This window comes from Falco naumanni, chromosome 2, assembly GCF_017639655.2.
Source record: "Falco naumanni isolate bFalNau1 chromosome 2, bFalNau1.pat, whole genome shotgun sequence".
Lineage (NCBI taxonomy): Eukaryota > Metazoa > Chordata > Aves > Falconiformes > Falconidae > Falco > Falco naumanni.
In genome coordinates this window covers 71,642,803-71,665,693 of record NC_054055.1, presented here as the reverse complement: position 1 = coordinate 71,665,693, position 22,891 = coordinate 71,642,803, and the positions used below count along the sequence as shown (strand labels likewise).

The 22,891-nt window shown below is 36.6% G+C and overlaps 1 protein-coding gene across 1 annotated transcript in view; it reads left to right on the top strand.

The window, feature by feature from the left end:
- TMEM131 (transmembrane protein 131) overlaps positions 1-22,891 on the top strand; it is a 102,840-nt gene that overhangs the window by 59,139 nt on the left and 20,810 nt on the right. The window contains exons 12-29 of the mRNA XM_040584794.1: positions 3,857-3,965; positions 5,909-6,017; positions 6,852-7,005; positions 7,107-7,277; positions 7,592-7,702; positions 7,792-7,926; positions 8,402-8,506; positions 9,841-9,927; positions 13,781-13,933; positions 14,091-14,166; positions 14,277-14,394; positions 16,349-16,487; positions 16,596-16,705; positions 17,057-17,123; positions 18,073-18,224; positions 19,545-19,687; positions 20,795-20,981; positions 22,115-22,300. Of these exons, the coding sequence (XP_040440728.1) occupies positions 3,857-3,965; positions 5,909-6,017; positions 6,852-7,005; positions 7,107-7,277; positions 7,592-7,702; positions 7,792-7,926; positions 8,402-8,506; positions 9,841-9,927; positions 13,781-13,933; positions 14,091-14,166; positions 14,277-14,394; positions 16,349-16,487; positions 16,596-16,705; positions 17,057-17,123; positions 18,073-18,224; positions 19,545-19,687; positions 20,795-20,981; positions 22,115-22,300 (2,312 nt within the window). The remainder of the gene's footprint in view (positions 1-3,856; positions 3,966-5,908; positions 6,018-6,851; positions 7,006-7,106; positions 7,278-7,591; positions 7,703-7,791; positions 7,927-8,401; positions 8,507-9,840; positions 9,928-13,780; positions 13,934-14,090; positions 14,167-14,276; positions 14,395-16,348; positions 16,488-16,595; positions 16,706-17,056; positions 17,124-18,072; positions 18,225-19,544; positions 19,688-20,794; positions 20,982-22,114; positions 22,301-22,891) is intronic.

The following is a 22,891-nucleotide window of genomic DNA, read 5'->3' as shown; positions in this document are numbered from 1 at the left end:
CAATGCAAATAACCATATGTTCAAACCACTGCTATCACTTCTAATATCTGATCATGTAGTACCTAATTCATACTCCTCCATTAGAGGAAAAAAAAACCAACAAAAAAAAACCCTACTTTTTTTTTTTTTAAGCTATGGTCTTTGGGCTGTAGACTGTAAACCATAGACTATGGTCTAATGGAAGGTTATAGTTTGGTAACCATTATACATGTCATGACAGAACTTTTCTGGGTGAATGACTCTTCTGCAGTGTATCAAAGCAGTAAATTTGGTGGTCTTAAAGCTTCTAGGACTCACTTCTGCAGTAATAAAGTTACCGCATAGGTCCAGATATGATATATTTCTCAGTGTCACGTATGGCACATCAAGCCAATTGTTCTTCTCATTAAGGCACAGCTTCGTTGTGAAGTTTGTAACCTTTCTAGCATTTGAAGCACTCTGTGAATGTCTGGTGCTGTGCCAATCAAGGAATTTCAAAGTGGTAAGCAAGAGTAAAGAGTTTTGGGAAGGAACTTGGTGAATAGCTTGCTTCTGAGAAAGCTTGAGAAATGGATTTCTGACCCTTTAAAGATACAGTTTAAAAGCTGCGAGACAGAGCTCTGTGACAAATTTCATCTTAATGTCAGAAGAAAAGGCCAAGGCTATATTTAGCGTGTATTTAAGCTGGGTGCTGGAGGAACTAAATATCTTCAGGTCATCTGTGTATGAGAGTCTGCTCATGCTGTTGCCAGAGTTGTAGTTGTTCTGCCTTTAAATACTTAGTCATGCTGTGGTCCAACAAATTGGTTGAGGAAAATAAGAGTGAGTCACTTGACTTTCTTTTTGAGTATTAGAACTCTTTATAAAAACTTCCTTAATTACATTTTGGTGGGTTTTCTCCATTAGAATAGTGTCTGTTTCGGGACCAGATGAACTGTTGTCATGCTGCAACAATTAAGTCACACTGTCAAAAATCTAGTAAACGTCGATTGTTGAACAGTTTCATTCTAGAGAAGGGATAAAAGAAAATTTTGTGTTTCCTTAAGACAATTCAAGCTTACTTGATTGCTGAAAGCAAAGGCACATATAAAATTTGAGCTCCTGATCATGTTTAATTCATGAAGAACCAGGAACTTCAGGACAACCGTATATTGAAGCTGAGTTCTGTCAGTTTGAAAATAAAAGTGTTTGTATAAGAAAGTATTTCCTTCTGTCACAATTCACATACTTTAGAGCAGATTGTTTTTTCTTTTATCAGCCTGCAAGAAGTAGTTTACTTCTGTCTTATGTTTTCAGTTTGCACATTTGAGTGCACTCATCTCAAAGTTATCAAGGCAAAGTTACCTTAAAGGATTAAAATCTAGTTTTTTCCATGGCTGTTCTGGATGGTGCTTTATGGTGAAAGTGAACTTTAGTTAGGATGTGTCTCTGTTGAAACTGAAGGCAGAGTTACTACTGACAAAATAATTGTAGAAGTGAATAAAACAGTACAGAGGTGGTTCTGACACTAGTTGAACCAGCCTTACTCTGCTGCCACAGGGCTTTTCCCTCTTGCAGCAGGGAAGCTGTGTCTTTTCTATCTGTAAGCAAGAGTCTACAGCCTACACAGTCTTCAGAGCAATATGCTGGGTGGACAAGCCAAAACTGTGTTTGGGACTCTGCTGACAGGTAAACAGTGTGAATGAACATGTGCCTGTGTTTCAGCCCATACTCTTCCTCTCATTAGTTTATTAGAATACCTGTAGTCTGAGAGTCCTTAAACCTCTGAAGTCTTTCCCAAAAATTGCTGCAATAGCACAAGGCTTTCTCCCCCCTCTGTGTTCTCTAGAATGTTTAAGGTCCTAATTTTTTGACCTTACATTGAATATTGAATGTATCTTCATACAGCAGAGTCAGGAATTTTGACTGGGACACTGCATGGGAGAGCTATGTGTTACTGAAGCATGTCTATTTTAAATTATTCTTTCCCACAGAAGTTGCTGTGAGATTTTCTGAGAATTGGTGGTATTAGATTCTTGGTGGAAATTGTTTTGCATGTATTCTCATGACCTGGCCATATTTGATGATTCTTAAGGTGCATCTCAGGACAAGATTTGCTTGGGCTTTATTTTAAATAGGTTAAAATTTGAGGAAAGTGAAGATAAAAAAATTCTTAAGGATGTTTGGTTTTCCTTTATAATTCTGTGTTTCCTTTCATAGAATGCAATCAAGCAACAAATGAGAAATGTGCATGACATAGTTAAGACATTTGTAAATGCCTTCCTTAACTAAATTCAGTAGATGTAGACATGAGTAAATACATCTAGGTTTGTTACACTTGTGATTTAAGAAATACACCTCTGAAACCTGTGATTTTTCTGGCAACAGGGTGTTCTTTTGAATATTTCAGATTTTATTTACTAAATGAAATCAGCATAATTTCAAACATCAATAATTAAAACCCCAGCCTTTTGCATGAAAAGAGCTACTAGAAACAGTTATCCTTTCTGCCATGCAAAAGTTGTGAACTTGATTGCAGCTTTGGTTTCATCTGCTTTAAGAGGTGTTTTATTGTAAAGACACCTCAGGGTCTCAGTTTCATACAAGGAAATTGTGATAATTATGAATTGAGTCGTGAAGAGAAATAGCAAATATCTGCACCACATGTAAGCAGATGGTTGGCAAAGGTCAGTACTATAAATCCAAATTACAAAACTTCTAGGTGAGTTAACAGAGATTATTGATTAGCTGCAGGAGCAGTGCTGCTTGTTCCCTCTAAGGATCACATGGTCTGCAGAACTTAGTTATGTATGCATAATTTTATGGCTTTAATTTACAGTCAAGGACAGCTTAGCTTGGTAATTGGTTTGTACTGCTAGCTGTCTGGCTTGCTTCTCTCTGACCAAGAAAGGCTCAGCTGCTTGTGAAGCAGGTGCTAAACCTCTGCAGCCCAGCATAAGGTTAACCAGCACTCATTTCACTTTCTTTAATACAGCATCCTGTAATTTGCAGTAGCTTAACAGCTGCTACATGAGCAGCTGAGCTGTTCTTGCAGCAGGAGAAGACAGCTGGGAGGGAGGAATCGTGGCAGCCATCCTAATTCTAGGCAAAACAAGAATAAGAGCATTTAAATGGTCCATGCCCAGTTTTTCTCCTGGAATCTAGATAAAGAGTTTGCTAGCAATCTTTATAGAGTCTTCAGATGTTGACGTGGAATCCATAATCCTGCCGGATAGCAATGAGTATCTACAAATCAGCTCTGGCTAATAACTGACACAATTGCTATTCCAGTAATACCCAATTTACCTTTTCCATTTAGTTTAAAACAGTAATCCTCAGATACAAAAGGCAATCTTGTATAATGTTGGTATAGAATGAGTGTCATCTGAAGTTTACAAAACCGTTCTCTATACAGTTATTTTTTCTTTTCCTGTGGCAGCTCTGCAGGCTTAGCATGGGATCAGAGACAAAGTACATGTCTGTATCATCACCAGTAATTACACAAGCCAGTTAACAGCTTTGTTAATGAGTGCGCCAGAAACAAATAGTCTAGGTATTGTAACCCTGCAGCATTAAGAATAAAAAAAGAAATCTTAATTTAAATAAAACTTGTTTTCTGTGTTATTAACATGTTTCTGGCCATGCTCTCACTTCATCCGGCATTCCCAGGGAGAACTCTGTATTGCCCAGTTTGCTGCATACTGACTGAGGAATTTGCAGGACCTAAAAAAAAAACACCAAAAGCCTCTTATAATGCTGCTTTGTTATAGGAAAGACAGAGCTGTAAACTCAGCCAAAACTAGTTGCAGTTGTATCACTTTGAAGGATACATGAAGGCTGCACAGTATGATGACTGACTGATAAATTTACAGGTGCTTCATATTTTGATTATTTGCAGAGTGTTAGACCTACACCACAGAATGAAGCTATAACAGTACATTTCAAGCCCGTTACGTTAAAAGCCTCTGAAAGTAAATATACCAAAGTTGCAAGCATTAGCTTTGATGGTAAGTACTACTCCTCTCTTAGAACTTGTCAAGTGCTTCTTAAAACTTGCTGAAACTTCCATTAATTATTTTCACTCTCTCAACAAAATGTTATTTGTAATTTTGAGAAGGAATTGGAATTTTCCTACGTGGAAAAGCCTTTTACAGTTCTTTAAAATTCAGTAATTTCTGAAGGGATTGTCTCTGATTGGAATCAGCAACTAGCATAAGACTGGTATATACTGGTGAGAAGAGAAGAAAGTCCTCATTCTTCTATTAAACATAAGCAGTATTCTCATGTTAAGACCCTTGATTATTTAAAACATATTGTTAGTCTAAATAGGCATTTGTTTTTGAGAAATCCTAACAAACCAGGATGCGCTCCTCACACTAATGTATGTTAGAGGAGACTATCCCTTGGATTGCCCTTTGATCCTTTCCAAAGTTTAAAAAAGAATCCAAAACGTTATTCTAAAAAAACAACAACAACAAAACATTTTATGTTGGAATGCCCATGGAAACAGGGCTGTGTCATGCTCTTGAGCACATTACTGTGAAAATTGGCTTATTTTATTTTGCTGTCTTGAATTCATATTAAAGAAAAAGGGTAGTGAAGGTGGGAAAACCTTTTACTGATACCTTTCCTACAAAGATATGTTATGTATGCTGATACTGACTTTCACTTGTATCTTTATGAAAGAAGTGTCGGGTCATTTTTCCCCTACATAGTGTGACTGTAATACTATGCTGACTTTTTGTAGAAAGGCACCTCCATTTTTATAGAGACTTTAATCAACGGTTAGAATGCTGTTGACCTACTTGTTGCAGTAAGTCTCTCTGCCTGGATTGCTTTAAAATGGAAGTTCATAGATGCAATGTTTTTCAGTTCAGGTGTGCATAATTTCAGTAGTTTTATGGACAGAGAGAAGAGAGTTGATTTTTATTATTGGTATTTATTGATTAGCACTTTAGATATTTAATAGCTTACAGTTTGTAAGATGAGTTTTAGATATTCAATAGCTTACATTTTTGTAAGAGGAGTGAAGTATGTTTTAGCCTATAAATAAATTCTGAAATAGCTGAACCTGCCAACCTGAGGTGGTTATATGTTGTGATTTTGAACCTGGAGGGAGTTGTTATGTGAGGATCTACTGAATAACAGATGGTAGATCTTGGAGGGGGAATGGTAAGTGGGGAGAAATACCCAGTGAAGCTGCTTAATGTGTTTAGGGGTTTGACTTGGCTAATTCTTTTCAGTGAAGCAGCCAGCCCTAAATATTTGCTATTTCAACTGTGCTAGTACATGCAGGAGCTCTGGGGGCTGGTGGTTTGTCCTGACCAGTATTGGAATCCCTTGACTTTTCTGGTGATAGTGCTACCAGGCTAACATTGCTTGTTCTGTGATCTTGGTGCAGACATTGTGAATGTCATTCCTGGTGCTTGTGTAGTTTGGGTTCTTACATGGATTCTGATTCTATTTCTGTGAAGTTTAGCATGTCTTTGGTTTCTGAATTATTAAAATGTTGCTGCATTCCTGGCCTGAATTCCTGCTTGACTGGTAGTTCTGAGTGAGGAGTCCAGCCATCACAAGTTTCTGTTCTGTTAGAGGAGAGATAGCTATATTCCATACTCTTTAAGTGGGGAATTCGGCTCACCTGGGATCTGAATTGTCCTCTGCACACCTCCAAGTTATTTGACAGGAACAACCAGGCTTCCCTGTCATAGATAAGCTTACTAACTTAGGCAGGTCAACTAACTGGTGTTAAGGAGGAGGAATTCAGGACTCTGATCTCTTCCTAGACTTTTTCCATGTCAGTTGCTTATTGAAATTTCTTCTGTTTTTCTCTTCTGTGATACTTCATTCCTGGGCTACCTCTGTGCTTTTATTATTCCATTCATGCTAGTCTAACCTAACGGATCATTTTTTTCTCTGCTTTAATAACCTTATATTCTTGTGTGTACAGCATCAAAAGCAAAAAAAGCATCACAGTCTTCTGGGAAAATAACTGTTAAAGCAAAAGAGAAGAGCTACTCCAAACTTGAAATACCATATCAAGCAGAAGTGTTGGATGGGTAAGCTTCCAGTAATTGGACATAATTCAAAAACTAAATGGTGTAAATTAGTTGATGTAGCAGGGAATGTAGCCTTTTTAGGGGGAGAGGGGATATGAAGAGGTGATACCCAACTTCACTGAATCTGGAGCTCATTTAGAACTACAATTTCTTTTTGTTTCAATTTTTCTGTTATTACGCTAGCAGATGAGGTAGTCTTAGTAATGCATAAACTGCTTTCAGGGCTTGGGTTCAATGTGACCTTAGTGAGTAATTTTTCAGAGTAGTTGAAGGCTGCAGATGAGACTTTAAAAATGCGTATTGGAAATTTTTCTGGGTTTGCATTTTTTGTTCTATCACTGTGTGAAGTAAGGGTAGAGAAAATCTTTTTTTTTGGTTTAAGCAAAATTTTGGAAGAACTGCAGTGCTTCCTTATTTTTCGTTATTTGTTTGCACAGTATAGCTAAGTTGACTTTAAAGTTGAAATGAGGTGCTACTGTATCAAAAGAACTGACAGTATTTTAAAGGCAAACAAACTAAACCTTACCTATCAGAACTTTTCTGCTGCAGATGCCTGATTTTGTTAATAAGGAATATGCATGATTTGCAAACTATCTTAATATTTCAACACTTGCTTTTAGTCCTCTTCATATGCTGAGCCACATATTTTCTTATCTCAATTGAATTACTTAAAATATCCAATGTCCCTGTAGCACTAATAATATAGGTTCAGCATTCAGTGGGGTTAGGTAACTTTTTTGCTGTTGGATTGAATGAATTCTAGCCCTTTATGGAAGAAAAAACACTACGTTTGAGGAAAATGTTTATTTTTCTCCTACTGTTTTCTTTTAATAGATACCTAGGATTCGATCATGCTGCCACACTCTTTCACATCCGTGACAGTGCTGCTGATTCCGTGGAAAGACTGATCTATCTAACAAACACATTCAGTTTTGCAGTCCTTATACATGATGTTGTGTTACCAGAAGAAGCAAAACCAATGTTTAAAGTAAGCCCCATTTCAGTGAATGTTTTTACCTAACAGTAAATGTTTAAATATGCTGCGCTTTGTTAAATTGTAACATTGATCTTCATTGTTCACTGATCTAGGTCCAGAACTTCAGTAAACCAGTCTTAATTCCGCCTAATGAATCCAGATATATTTTTACACTTCATTTTATGCCTTCCACATCATCTGTTCATATAGATAATAATATTTTACTTATCACCAATGCTTCTAAATTTCACCTACCTGTCCGAGCATACACAGGATTTTTAGATGTAAGTATTTTCCTTTTTTTAGCTACTTTTAGAGGCAGACTTCGTAGGACTGTTTTTAATTCTTTATTCTATTTCTATAGGAGTATGGCTTCTTTAATTTCAAAATCATTTTATCAGTTCTTTCCTTAAACAGCTTTGGTTACTGCTGAAAAATTCTTTTTTGTTCCCTTTAGTTTTACACAGAAAATATATAGAACTTTGAGACTGTTATGGCACTGCTGTATTAGACTTATTAATGCATTTGTTAATGAGCTTAGAGTTTGAGCACATTTTGTATTTAACTTATGCTAAAATACCTTTACCAATCTTTCTAGTACTTTGTACTGCCTCCAAAAACTGAGGAACGATTTATAGATTTTGGCATATTGAGTGCAACAGAAGCTACCAGCATTTTATTTGCAGTCATCAACAGCAATCCGATAGAGGTAAGGATGGATTTATTTTTAGTTTGCCTTTTAAAAAAAATATTATGTCGGTGGTGTTACTGAAAACAGTACCTTTTGTCCTTTTTAAGCTGGCTATAAAAAGTTGGCATATTATAGGGGATGGTTTGGCCATAGAACTTTTAACAACTGAAAAGGGAAACAGAACAACGATAATTGCAAACCACCATGAACTACGAAACGCTGGTGCATCCGATCAGTCTTCAGTAAGTAATCCTTTGATTCCATTGCTTAAAGCCAGACTTAGGAGGGGGGAAGAAGAGGCAAATCTGTGAGACTTCTCGTGGTTTCATTTTAGCAGGGAGGAGGGAGGATAAGAATTCCTAATTTTTGTCTGAATTTGATTATGATAAAGCATGTAGAATTTTGAAAACTTGTTTTAAGTAGCAGTATTATGTTCAGATTGGTTAGATCTTGAAAGAGGAAACTTCAGAAGTAGTAACGTCCATGTCAGATTACGTTAATCATTTATCTGGGAATAGTGGAATGTATCACTTCAGGGAATAGATAATTTTTGTGTTAGTAACTTGTGTTTGAATTCTTATTTTTACCTCTTGACAGTTATTTCAAATGGATTTCGATTCAGTTTAAAGAAATAAGAGGATGTTGGGAAGTTTTTTTAATGAAATTTCTTTCCATTTAATGCAATACAATGGATGACACTTTTTCTACCATTTACAGGTGATACTAGCATCAGGTTATTACGCTGTGTTTAGAGTAAAACTAATAGCAAAAGAACTTGAAGGAATTCATGATGGAGCTGTACAAATCACAACAGATTATGAGGTATATTCATGGGTGTTGCTCAAACGATATGTTTAATTTTTAAGTATGAAGTTTTAGGAGTTCTGTTAGTGGACAGATTGCAATATCAGGGAGAAGCTGAGGTTGGAAGGGACCTCTGGAGGTCACATTATGTCTGCAGGCTAACCCTGTATCAAATGACAGTAATGCTACTTATGCTGTGTCTTCTCTGAAGGAATGAAGAATGACTTACATCATGATTTTCATTTGGCTTTCAGAAATACCCATTTAAATCTGACCTAATGCCTTGAGGTATGGGTTCTTTAATGATTTGACACATCCTCAAAGCATCAATGCATGGATCTCTTGGCATAACACGTGACAATAATATGCTTTTTGGTATTATTGAGTGCCAAACTGAGCTATAGTTTCAGAGGTGTTTTGTCAAAACCCAATGTGAAAGTCACTTTGGAGAAACTGCTGTTTGCTGGCAGTTTAAGAACTCTGTTTCATCTACTAAGATTAGTAAGGGAGAGAAGAACTACTAGTTAATTCTTAATTTTGTATATCTTCTAATGCATAATGGAGATTCTAATACATAATGGAATTTGTATTTAATAGGATGAGATATGCAGAGAAAAGTGACACTGTGCTTATGAAGTTGGGAGATTATATAGCTTATTATGTGGTTCTGATGAAGCTACAGAAAATAGGAATTTCCTAATTTCTGCCAGTTACCTGAGATTTTAAGTTTGTTTTTTTTAATACGTCCATATGTGTATGTGACCCTTCAGTTGTTTTCCTGCTTGTTCTTACAAGAACAAGTATTTCATTTTATTGCTTGTTCTTACAAATGATTTTACTTGTATTGGTAGCTTTAATAATACACAGAAAGTTTCTCATTGCCATGCTTTGCACACTCTTTTTTCTAAGTCTATGTCTATCTTGAGGTCTTAACACAACTTCTAATGTGTTTCTGAGAAGTTTGGTATATGCTCTTCCCTCATACTCATTTACTTTAAGGCGAGATCCCCCTGTTTTCCAACAAAGTAACCCCCATTCAAATGAGACCTATATAATGCCCCATTAAAGACCTTATATCTTAACTGTGGTTTTGCATCCCGTATAGAATGGTGCCAAGTATGACTGAGCAAAATGCTTCCTGACATTAGGGAGTGACTGTTCTGAATACGATGGTGTGTCAAAACCTTAATTCATGTCTCCATGTTTTCAATGTGTATGTAAACTCAGACTACACTAATTGTAGAATTTCAGGGTTTGTTATTCTATGCAATTTAAAAGTGGAAGAGACGTTTAAAGACTGGAATTTAAGTATTTTTTTTCTAAACTTTTCTTGTTCTTTTTTATTTTTCCAGATTTTAACTATACCAGTGAAGGCTGTGATTGCTGTAGGCTCACTGACCTGCTCCCCAAAACATGTTTTTCTTCCACCTGCTTTTCCAGTAAGAGAGTTGGCTCATAGCATTACATGTTTGGTTTTTTGGGGTTTTTTTCCTGTGTTTTTTTATTTATCTGTCCTTTTCAAAAGAAACTGCTATCTTGAATTGTTGCATGTCAAATTGCTGGACAGATTGTGCTACTGGACTGTTACAATTCAGTTTGTTTCTACTTTCTGGTTGTGTTTTTTTTTTTCTCCCAAGCACGAGTTACCCCTGCCTTTCCTTTACTGCCTACTTGAATGGGATCTTGGAATACTGATATGGTTCCAAACCTGGTTCTTTGCAGCTTCATTCTAACGTAGCTGTGGTCACTTGGTTATTAGCAGTTTGTATGTGTTAGCACCAAGAGTAGGAAGAGAGATGAAATTGGACAAATGTATTTTTCAAACTCCTGAAGTGCAATACCAATACGAAAGACAGCAAAGTCAGCTAATAAACCAGTGTTCTAGTATAAGAAGCCCTTGATCTCTATGGAAGCATCATTGTATTGTTTCCACACTGAAAGTAGATCTTCTTGAGGGTACAGGGTGGAGTACATGAACAGGAAAGCAAGCAAGCTGTGTGGGTCTGCCGTTCTCTGCAAAAGTACATAAATGGCTGCTTTCATCCCTGTGCCTGCAGTAGTGTTTATTCAGTGAGTGCTGAAAGCAGCTTCTTTGCTCAGGGCTACAGACTCAAGCAGCAAGCTATTAACCAGATAATACTTTTCTCTTGGCATTCAGCATAACCATAGAAGCATCTGCAGTCAAGGTCCATATTAACTTTGCAACTGGTATTTCATTGAAGGCTGAACTTTGTGTGACTTCCTGATGAGTGGGAATGTAATATGGAGAATCGTAGGGAGAGAGATTGAAAACCAGGGGAAAAAAGGTAGCAAAAAGGAGACAGACACGGCAGTTTTCTGAAAGGATAAAACTAACTCCATGCATGTCGTTGGAAATGTTTTTTTGTTTCCTTGTCTGTCCTGCATAGTCTGTCATAGAGCACTGCCTGTTCTCACTTCCTCTTCCAATAGCTCCTCCGTATCTCCTGCTTATCTTTACAGTTTGTGTACTCTTAAATAGTAATGTTTCATGGGCACTTTATCAAACGCTGTACCTCATGTCTAGTAGAGAAATGATATTTTTTTTTAAATAGTAATGAAATAGATCTGCTTGGAGGAAGATAGGTCGGTCAGCAGGACTTCAGTAGATCAATGCTACTTTTGTGCCGTTATCCATTCTACCTCCCTTCTGATCTCCTACTTCACATTGTTCTGAAGTCTTTTGCTACTCTTGAGGTCAAACGCTCATGCCTACAGCTGCAAATATCACTTGTTATTTTTTATGTTTACAATCTGTGTTTCCTATTTTACTATATGGCTTCACCGTTGTATAGGTGTTTGTTATGCTGACTACTATATCTGTAACTTCATCTACGAACTGCTCCATAAGCCTTTGATAAACTGAAGTAACTTAAAGATCTATGTCCCTTTCTTTCACCAAAGAAAAGATCTTCTATATTCTGTATCCTAATTTATATATCCTGATTCCTGGCAAGATCGTTGTCCCTTTTGAATGCCAAACTAAAATGTTTTGTCCCATTTTGGGCCATAAAGAAGTAGATTTTGAACGTCCCTTTATTTTATTCGAACTGGATGGCTAAAGAGCTTCTTGATGTATCTTAGTATAAGCCCAAGGTCTTGGGTCAGCTTGATTTGAGTTTCTTTTTGTATGTATGTGTTCCGTTTCTTTGCTTTTGTTTTGTTTTGTCAGGTAGTATTTCTTGTAGCACCTGTGTTTCTCAGCCTCACTGTCATCACTCTTTCTCATCCCCAGGCTGCTGTGATTTTTATCGGATTCATGCTCTTTTCCAGTAATGTTTTCACATGATTATTCATTCAGGGAACCTTTGGGCTCCTGCATTTTGTTTGGGAGTACAGATTCAGACATAATTATCACCTTTGACAAGATTCTAGACTGTTTGCTGTGTTCAAGCCCCAATCTTTTCAAAACAGTTATCTTCACTTACTACCTCTGTTAGCTGATCACTTAGCTCTTTTGATATTTGAGAACATTAACAGCAGTCTTTTCCTTTTTCTTGGACTAATTTCAAACTAAACTTGTATTCACTGAATTAATGATACAGAGCAACTAAATGCAGGAGTAATGCCTCCATTATTTATGAAAATAAGCCTAAAATAGTATCGGTTCTAGCTTCAGTGTTTGGTATAGGAATTTGACAACTATAACGTCCAGGAATAACCAGGCGCTGCAATTTTAGTAAGACTTGCTTTTCAGTTCATACCTAGGATGTACCTGGTTCCAAGTGCTGTCTGTTTATAATTGTAGCGTATTTATCCCTAAGTCTGATCTCTGTTGTTTTGTTGAAGTTTGTCAGCAGTTCATTAGTAGTGTATACAGGCCTTGTAAAGATCAGTGTCTCGATTAAAACAAGTCTTGGCTGTGTTGACTTCTGCATTATAATGGTGTTTATAGCTCCCAGTGGCACCTCTCAACTCTTCCCTGATCAAAGCTCATCTTTGAGGACCTGTATGCTAAATAGCATTGTTCTGTTTTTCTTACTACTGATGCCTAAAGTCTTCTTCCCTTACCTGTTGTTTCATGTCTAAATGCTGCGTAAGGGTCTTAGTAAAATACTGTTCATTTGTTCTGTGGAGTTTAACAAACCTTTATCTTGCCTAGTTGATGGCAGTTTGTTACTTGTAGGATTTTAAGCTCAGATGTACCTCCTGTTCAGTTTAACAGGACTATAATGTTCAGAGATTTATTCCTATCGTTTCTTTCCCTCTGCAGTTGCTACTATTAAGACTGTTAGAGTATGTGACAATTTCCTGAGGCCACAGTCAAATTTTAAGCCTGCAAAAGTACATTTCTTCTATGTCTCCACTTCCTTACCTTAGAGAAATTTTTAAAAAGCTGAAAGTATTGATTTAAGTGGAACATGAAAAACTCTAGTCATGTTCATTAGAAGGTAGTCTTGGGTATTTATATTTGCTTGTATTCGTGTATTTTATATAAATCTGAAATCTTGTCACCGGTCCTGAGTTACACTTTTTTGTTTGTTTGTTTTGTTTTTTATGTATCGTTTACTCTATACTTGTCAGGGCTGGGTTTTGAGGTAAGGTGAAAAACAGGGCCACAGAATCATTGATTTACAAGTGAGGGCAGGGGGACAGCTTGAGCATTGCAGTGATTCTGATTGTGGCAAACAATTGAACTACCAATGCTCTATGCTCAAAAGATAAAATAACGTTTCACTCAGAAGAGGGGGTCAGATGTAAAAATGTGGGGAAAAAACTTGCACTTTCCTTTAAAATGTTGTCAGTTTAGTGCCTGGTATCTTAATTTCATTGGGAGTGAGAAGGATGGTTGTACCTATGTTTTTAAATGCCCTCTGCCACCCGTGGTGTTTGTAACCTGCAGCTTCACTTTACTGTTCCTATCAGGTTATTCCTAATTACTAGCAAGTATGTACTAGATCTGTTACAAGAAGCTTGTTTCCCTTTTGTAATAGGAGCCTTAGAAAACCGAAGTTTTCTCTTGCCTTTCCTCCTCTGGTACTTTTTTAACATTATTTGATTAAGTCAAACTGTTGTCCTAGCTCTTCAAGATGCTTAAGGTGTACTTCATTTTGAAAGAGGGATGAACTGTGTTTGGAAGCAGATGGAGGAAAGAATACAACTTCATAGAAACTTACCTTGAAGTGTTACAAGTGGCATTTTAAGATAGCATAGTTTAAAATCTCAGTTTAACATTTCTGCTCTGCTGTGGTCTTTGCCAGCCTGCATAAATGAATACATATGCTAGGGAAAATGCATATCCTGCAGACTTTTTTCATCTTTTCTTTTATTTAGGGGAAAGTAGTTCACCAGAGCCTGAACATTATGAACTCCTTTTCTCAGAAAGTGAAAATACAACACATACGCTCCCTGTCAGAAGATGTAAGGTTTTATTATAAGAGGCTAAGAAGTAATAAAGAAGATTTAGAACCAGGGAAAAAATCAAAGGTTTGTTTCTGCCTTATTTCTACATGTTTACAAGTTCTCTCTTTATGTATAGCATGTGTTATGTTTCTGTGGTCATCAGAAATATTCTTTCTTTTTTCTTTGGTCACTAGATTTACTGTGCTGTTTTGCAATTGATCTGTTCTTACCTGTTTTGCAGATTGCAAATATTTATTTTGATCCTGGTTTACAGTGTGGAGATCATTGTTATGTAGGATTGCCTTTTTTGCCTAAATGTAAGTAGCGTTCAACTTTAAAATGAAAATCTTTTTTTTTTTAGAAAAAAGTTTTCTCATTAAGCAACGATTTTACATGAAGAGTTTAAAAACCACGTTATTTTTTACAGCGGAATCTAAAGTTCAGCACAGCATAACAATGCAAGAAGATGCATGGGATTCTGACTGGGATTTGCATGAGAACTTATTCAAAGAATGGACAGAAATAAAAGAGAACTCAAGCCATAGGTAAGTATTTTATCTCTGTTACTTTCTTAGGCCTTAAATCACTAGATAGTTTTCTGTTATGTGTGCAAGTTTTCCTAATATTGCAGTGCTCTTTGAGAGGGGGCCAGGGAGGAGTTACTTGGCCTTCTCTGCAAAACCTTTAAAGAGAACATTTTAAAAGTTAAAAAACCATAATGATTTCCTCAAGTCAAACACAACGCAAAAAAATTTGCTCTTCACTGGAGTGTGCTGCAGTTCTTGCAAAGATGGCAAGAGCAAGGCAGTCTCTACTCCTGCAAAAATGTCCAAAACCAGATTATACTGTATGCGCAGTACCCCTGCTTAATCTGTTTTAAAGTAGTAACCTCAATATCCCCATAAGATTTCATAAAGTTTTCAATTGCTGCTATTCTGAGATTATTGAATTTCAGTGAATTATCAAATTGTCTGGTGGTTTTCCTTGAGATTTGCTAAATAGGAGGTGATTAATGATTGCTAAAAAGTTAAACTCTGTGGGCTGCTGTATAGCTTTTAAACATCTGCTTTCTCACACACAAAGTGATTTAATCTCCAATAGATGCAAGTTAGCATTAACAGCAAGTGCATGTGACTCTTGTGACGGTAGCACCCAGACTACCATTTCATAAAAAGCAGGCATATTTGTGGAGAAACAAAGTGACTGTATGTAGCTAAATACAGTAACAGAAGTATACCTCCTTTATCAGTTTTTTGTTATAATGCTGATACATTAATAACGCCTGAACTACTCTGATCTAAACAGAATCCTGTATTTAGCCACACCAGTAACTTTCAAGAATGTCCTATCATCTACAGTAAGAGGACAGTAAAGGGAAAGCCTACTAAAACTACTTCTGCATAAGTAGCAGTTCTAGCTAGGAAAAAAAATAATATATAGTGCTTTAATATTATTTAATATAATACATAATCTGAATATGTAATGCTTTTAAAGAGAGTTAAAATTAACCAGATATCCAGGGTAGCATTCAGCAAAGGAGAAACTGCTCCTTCTAAATACAGAGGCGTTCTGGCTTGGGCAGTTGGAGTCTTTCCAAAAATACTTCTGTAGGTTTGAAGTGTAGCATTTCATCTGTTGCTGACTGGAGAACTCAATAGCCTTGTTTCAGCTCATGGTGGAGAGCCTGTAGGAAAACAGGAACCAAAGTCTGTTGCAGGGGTTGGTTAATAGTGAAGAACTTAATTCACTGATGGAAATAGTAGCCGGCAACAAGTGTAGCTAGTTCAGATTTGCCTTAGATTTGTTAGACAGGCGTATAGGTACCTACTCAGTGTATCCATTGCAGCTAGAGTACATGTACAGATTTACTGTACGTTATGCATATGCAAGCAAAAGAAGTTTTCTGGATAATGGATGTATGAATGTAGTACTGGAAACTGACTGTAGCAGGACTGATATTTTTCCTTTCTACTGTTTATACCTTTGCGAATCAAATATATTTTGGGTTATTTTTTTTCAGATATAGATCTGAATCTCAGTTATATTCTCAACATCTGTTCCTGCAATAGTAAGAGCTAGGCACTTCCTAATGAAACATAAAATTTGTGTCTCACTGTCTGGAGAGCAATGATTTAAGTGAATACCAAAAGATTTCTGATGCAGTGCATAAGTTCTGCCATATTTTTCAGCTCACCTTTATCCATAAATTGGCCACAACAGAACTTGGAATGGATGAATGTTGACAGCGATAGTTAATAGAGAACATCTTTAGAATCTTTGGATTGGTCTCCTACAGCATATTCTGGTGGCTTCTGTTGTGCTTTTTAATAACAGTACATATGTGCAGAGCTCAGTAGGGTTTTTTTAATTGCGTATAATATCATGTACTGTGCTATTTCTCAAACTAATGTTGTTTTCAGGGTGCTTTTACGCCCTCTGTTTTTTCTAAGCTTTTCCTATTTTACTGCTATAAAGTAAGTTTTCCAACTGTTTCTCCAGACTGAATGCTGTATTTGAAGTAGACACAGATCTTCAGAAGGATGTCCAGATGAAAATTACAGCAGAAATGGCCTGGCCTTCCATACTTAGTTCACCACGCCATCTAAGCTTCCCTCTTACCAATACAAACGGTTCATCAGTAAGTTATTTTGTTGATGTTATCATTTTGTAGAGACTGCATTTTAATAGGTATTTCTAATCACATTAATCATAATGTAAACTTTAAAAAAATTGTGTTTTTGAATAGGAAGAAGAAATTTTTTTAGAAAATCCAGCTGACGTTCCTGTGTATGTTCAGTTCCTTCCCATAGCTCTGTATTCTAACCCATCCACCTTTGTCGATAAAATGTTGGAACGGTAAGTATTGTTTTAGAGTACTTAGGGCATTCTCACTCTGTAGCAAAAGGCATTTCAGAAAAAATGGATGCACTATTTGGCAGCTGTGTTGGTAGTTTGTGTTGGCCGCTTCTAGTTGAGAACCGAATCTAGGCTGGTTGCCATTAAACACACATCTGTATTTTTTGCTAAGTTAAAATGATGTTTACATTCCTTCCTTAACTTGATGGGGGGATCAAATTATCTTCAGCTGCATATTGTTTGAGTCCTACCATAGGTTCCTGATTTGCGCTAAAATCCATAAATGCAAGTATGTCATCATGTTCCCTGATCTAAAGGGGAAAAAAAAAAATAATTGCATGTCTGTTGCAGATTTAATTTGAGTAAACCATCTAATTTCAATCTGAGGACTTTAGAGTTCCAGGTCTTCAGAAATTGCGTAAGTATTTCAATACATTCTTTATATATTTAAGTTTAGGAATTTAAATGTTTTAATATGAGTTCAGTTGTACATGTATTCAAGTTCAGGTATTAGCATGTATGAAAAATGTGATACTTCTATTGGATGTTTTCAGGAAATTGGGAAAAGTGGTATTTCCTCAAATATAACAGTTAAAATGTCACTTTTTCTGTATCCTTACGTTATAATATGATTGTGGAAGTTACAGAAAAACTGCATTCATTCATCCTTTTACTGATACAGGATTATTTTATTCGGTGTAGTGGTTGCTAATTCTAAAATTAGCAAAGTATTGAGTTTTCCACTGCTTTGTTCTTTAAGTGATTTGAGTTTTGAGGCCAACTTTAAGTGCGTGCTTTTTCATGTAGAGCACGCCACATCCTGAACACTTTCTTTTCACATCCAATATACATGCATTTTCCCCTTCATATGCAGTTTGGTTTAGATTAGCAATTCAATGCTTGCACAGTGTCTAACAGCAAAGTTAGAAAAATACACTTTTTTCAATAGTTCTATTTTAAGTTTGTTTTTCCCCCTTTATATGTTCCAAAAATGTTTTAACAATGGAAAATTTTGAAGATAGAAAATGTTACGTAATAGTTTAATACTAATTTACTGTTTAAAATATACATTTAAGAACTTCTGAACTCTTTCTTCTACTAGAACTTTATGAATCCACGTGGGTGTAGTTTAGGTCTGTTCTGTCTTGCTGTGTTCTGCTTCTTAATAAACACAGATAGTTTACTAATAAATAGGGCAATTCTTGTGCTGTCAGTTTTTCTGGTTAAAAACCCAGTATATGTCATTGGGTAGTACACTTCATGACATGATTGATTTTTCTGTCTAAAATAATGTCATTTCTAACAAATACTTTTAAAAATGGGAATTTTTTTACATGTATCGCTTTGTTTTCCCCCACTGTCTTAAGGTCCAGCCACTACAGAGCACTGTAGGACTTGCAAAGGGCCTGGCTCGTCATTCAGTTTTAAGCCTAATACTAAAGCCTGGTGAGAGAAAGTCTGTCAAAGTAAAGTTCACTCCAGTTCTTAATAAAACTGTTTCATCATTAATTGTTGTCAGGTATGACAGATGTTTCTGAAATGTGTGTGAGTGTTTCTGATGTTTTTTATTTATATGTAAGATAATACTTGAGATCAACTGTCAATAAGAAACTATTGCTTTTAGAAGAATAATTGTAGAAGATAACTGGAGAAAGATTTACTTTAAATGTAATTGTGATATGTTTTACAGTAGTTAAACTGTATTCAGTATATACTTTGTAATGTAGATGTATAATACACTGTTACACTTATCACAGAATTACAGAATGATTTGGGTTGGAAGGGACCTTTAAAGGTCATCTAGTCCACTCTCCCCTGCAGTCAGCAGGGACACTTCAACTAGATCAGTTTGATCAAAGCCCCATCCAGCCTGACCTCGAATGCTACCAGGGATGGGGCATCTCCTGCTTTTCTGGGCAACCTGTGCCAGTGTTTCACCACTCTCACTGTAAAGCATTTCTTCTTTATATCTAGTCTGAATCAGCCCTCCTTTAGTTTAAAACCATTACCCCTTGTCCATGCACTACAGGCTGTACCAAAAAGTCTGTTTTCATCTTTCTTATAAGCCCCCTTTAAGTGTTGAAAGGCAGCAGTCAGGTCTCCCTGCAGCCTTCTCTTCTCCAGGCTGAACAGCCCCAATTCCCTCAGCCTTTCCTCATAGGAGAGGTGCTCCAGCCCTCTGATCATTTTTGTGGCCCCTCTCTGGACCCACTCCAACAGGTCCATGTCTCTCCTGTGCTGGGGACCCCAGAGCTGGGTGCAGCACTGCAGGTGGGGTCTCACCAGAGCAGAGCAGAGGGGCAGAATCACCTCCCTCGACCTGCTGGCCACGCTGCTTTTGATGCAGCCCAGGTTGACTTTCTGGGCTGTAGTGCACATTGTCAGCTCATGTCCAATTTTTCATCCACCAATGCTTGGAGACTTCAATTCTTAAATACATACTACACTACTTTGAAAGTAGGGACTCTAGTTACGTATAGATGCCATTTGCAAGATCAAGCTGCAGTGCAAGTTTAATCTTTCTAGTAAAGATGTCTGAATAATCATTTCACTTTTGCATCAGGTGTGATATATTAATATGATGTTGAAATACTAGCTAACTAGTACTTCATTGGGGTTTATATTTGTGTGCTGTGTTGTGAATTATGTTCTTGTCTTGCAAACGTTTTGTTTGAGACCCCCACTATTTACTACCATGTTGTGGGGAATTATCTGTGGAACTGGTTGTATTTCTGTCCTCCAGATTTGTGATACAACTTTGTAGTCTGTAGAGAAGCTTGCAAGAGCAGTAGACTGCATGATCCTTTTATGAATGTTTCCCCTTTTTCTTTCTACACAGAAATAATTTGACTGTAGTAGATGCCATAATGGTACACGGCCAAGGAACGACTGAGAGCTTGAAGGTTGCAGGCAAACCTCCTGGTCCAGGAAGTTCTTTACGCTTTAAAATCACAGAAGCATTATTAAAAGACTGCTCAGAAAGTGAGTACTTCTTGAGCTACTGTGCTGAACAGAAAATAAATTACATTTTACATGTACAACTTGAAATGTGTGGAAGTACTTCTAATGCTCCAGAAATTTAATTCCTTTAAATACATTAAAAATGCTTATTTATTGAGGCAGAAAATGAAATATTTTACCTTTTTAATTTTAGTGTGAAAATTAGGAAAAACAAAGCAAAAGCAAATCTTGATCCACTAAAATTCAAGATAGAGGAGGTGAAGATCCTAGAGTATTTACTAGGATAATTTCTGATTCCTAAATCGAAGTCAAATTGGGTCACAGATGCAACTTCCTGTGTATTATTTTTTTTTCTCCCCTCACACCTTCAGAATTTTATGCTCATAGCCAACAGGGAAAAAGGTGTAGGGTATGTTCCTTGATGAAAATTAAATTGCAGCCAGTTTCTACTCTGGGATCAGAGGTGTTCTGCTCTGTGGCCCCAGGCTTGCTTCTGGGAGGAGACCTTATAGTAGCTGTATTATCAAAGGAACCGGTAAAAAGGTTTAGTTGTATCTGCTATTAAAATCTGCTTTGCTATTTTGCGGTTTTCCAGACATATTTGTCAGGTGCCATGTTAATTATTATCGGAGATTATTCTGCTTTTTTTGAGGGACGAGTAAGAAAACTTTGAGTAAAGCTTAGTCATTACCTCTCACACGTTGTGGTTTAGGGATTTTTTTTTTGCTAATAAGGTACATGTAGCTCAGGCACGGGTTTCATTCTTGAGACACAAAAAGAAGTTTTAATTCTCCTCATGCTGGAACTTTTCACAGAATATCGCAACACTAAGCAGGACATCAAAGAACTTTACAGCCCGGATAATTTTTTTTGTGAGGCAGCAGCGCTGTCAGAGGTTTGGGCTTTGTGTTTTTCCCTGATGAGTTAGAGGGCTCTGTAATTGTACAAGTGATGAGAATCTGGCTGCAGAGATGGGTTCCTGCAGGTTACGTTAAGGTTTCCATGGGCCTTGGTAGTCCCCTTTCCTGCTGCAATACTGACAAGAACTCTCTTCTGCTGTAGAATGTGAATATGGTGAAGGATAACTGTTTAGCACGATGCTAACCACTTTCTGCTGTTTGATTCTAGAAATGAAATACAAAGAACCAAATTTCACACTGAGAAGAACATTTAAAGTGGAAAACACAGGGCAGCTGCAGATTAATGTGAAAACCGTGGAAATCAGTGGCTATACATGTGAAGGATATGGATTTAAAGTAGTGAACTGTCATGAGTTTGCACTAAGTGCCAATGGTTCTAAAGACATTGTCATATTGTAAGTGTTTTTTCTTACGTCTAAGGGGAGTCTTGCATTAGGAATTCTGTATACCTAATTCTGTTTTGTGGGAAAGCTATAGATTAAATTCTGAGGTTTCTTTACTTAAACTTTGAGGTTTTGAGGGTTGTTGGGTTTTTTACAACTTAAAACATAACGTTTTTCTCTCTTCTTGCAAACACTGTTAACTAGGTTTTCATGACTGACTCTAGTATTACTTTTATTCCTATACAGTAAGTATAACTTACTGAGTTGTAATAGTGATGTTATATGGCTTTTTATAAATTTCCTTCATTTGGATTGCGAATGCACATGAGATCTAGATTTACATATGTTTGGTGCATTGCAGTATATAGAAAAGAGTCTTTAGTCTAGGAATTATTATTGTAATGCACAGCATTTTAGTCTTGACCATTTTGTCTGTTGCCATAATGATAGTGATTGTTGAATTCTGATAGTTTTTATTGTAAAAGATTTAGGCACCAAACAATGATCTTTTAAAACTGCTTGGATGTAAAGTTAACTATTCAGAATATGGTATCTAAAAAGTTCAGTAGATGATTCTGTTCTGCAGAAGGATGTACAAGATAATTGCAGGCAGTGAAACTTCACTGGTTTTTCTGCAACAGTCTTAGTTTGTGGTGAAACGGGAGTGTAGCAGTGATGTTTTTGAAAAGGCATGCAGTTGTGAATTAAAGATGAAATGTTTAAAAACTATAGCTCACACAGCGGTTATTCCATTGCTTGCTTACAGCTGCTGTTAATTTTTTACTGCATTCATAGTTTTATTTTAACAGATTTGGTCAAAAATTAATTTCAGTCATAATATATCTTCATATGGTATATCGGGGTAATCTAGTATCAGGAGTGTTACGCATAAGTGTTTATGAACTTAGTCAAACACATCTTGAGGTATTTGAAAGATACTCGTAAGTATTTTTAGGCTAACTGCATGGATGATTATTAGTTGTACTAATAAGGCTATTTGTTACAAATGTTTGATTGAAATGCCAGTCGTTGCAGTAATGGATGGAGATCTTTTGGGTTTTTTTAAAGTTATAAATAATATAACTTACTTCAAACTTCCATACTTTCCATATAAAAAGTTCTAACGTGCTTTACTTTGGTTTCAGGTTTACACCTGATTTCACTGCTTCCAGAGTCATACGTGAATTAAAATTCATCACTGCGGGAGGCTCTGAATTTGTATTTGTCTTGAATGCATCCCTTCCGTATCACATGTTGGCAACATGTGCAGAAGCGCTACCCAGGCCCAACTGGGAACTGGCACTGTATATAATCATCTCAGGAATAATGAGGTAGTGTGGATGTGTGTGTTCTTACCAGTATATGTGCGCAAACTACCCCTGCTTGAATATAGGTTACAGAGAAGTATATGTGTATTCAGGCTATAATTGGTGTAAAATTAAATGGGGTGAGGTCTAAAGGGATAAAAAAATTAATAAACGCTTATATGGATTGAGTGTGAACAGTTTAAGGCTGAGAAGTACTGACTTTCTGCTCAAATTGAGGATAAAAAAATATACTTCTTGGTTGGGCCTATTTCCTTAAGTGAGTTGCATACTCCTGTTAACGCTGGTAAAGTATAGGGTTTTTTTCAATAAATAATTGAGCCAAACTTGAATCAAATTAGGTATTAAAGCACTGCTGACCATGAATTCCCATAGAAATTTAAGCATCCTCCTGGAGTATTGTGCTTTAGAGAGATATGAGGCAGTGACTGTAATGAGCTTAGCAGATGCCTTGGATGAATTTAACTTTGCTGCCACTTGTATGTGACAGACAACTGGTGATACTAATAATGGGATTTCTGAGAACTGAAGAGTATTGTTTGCAACACTGCACACTCGGAGGTTATGTAGTAGCATATTAATACACTTTTTTCTCAG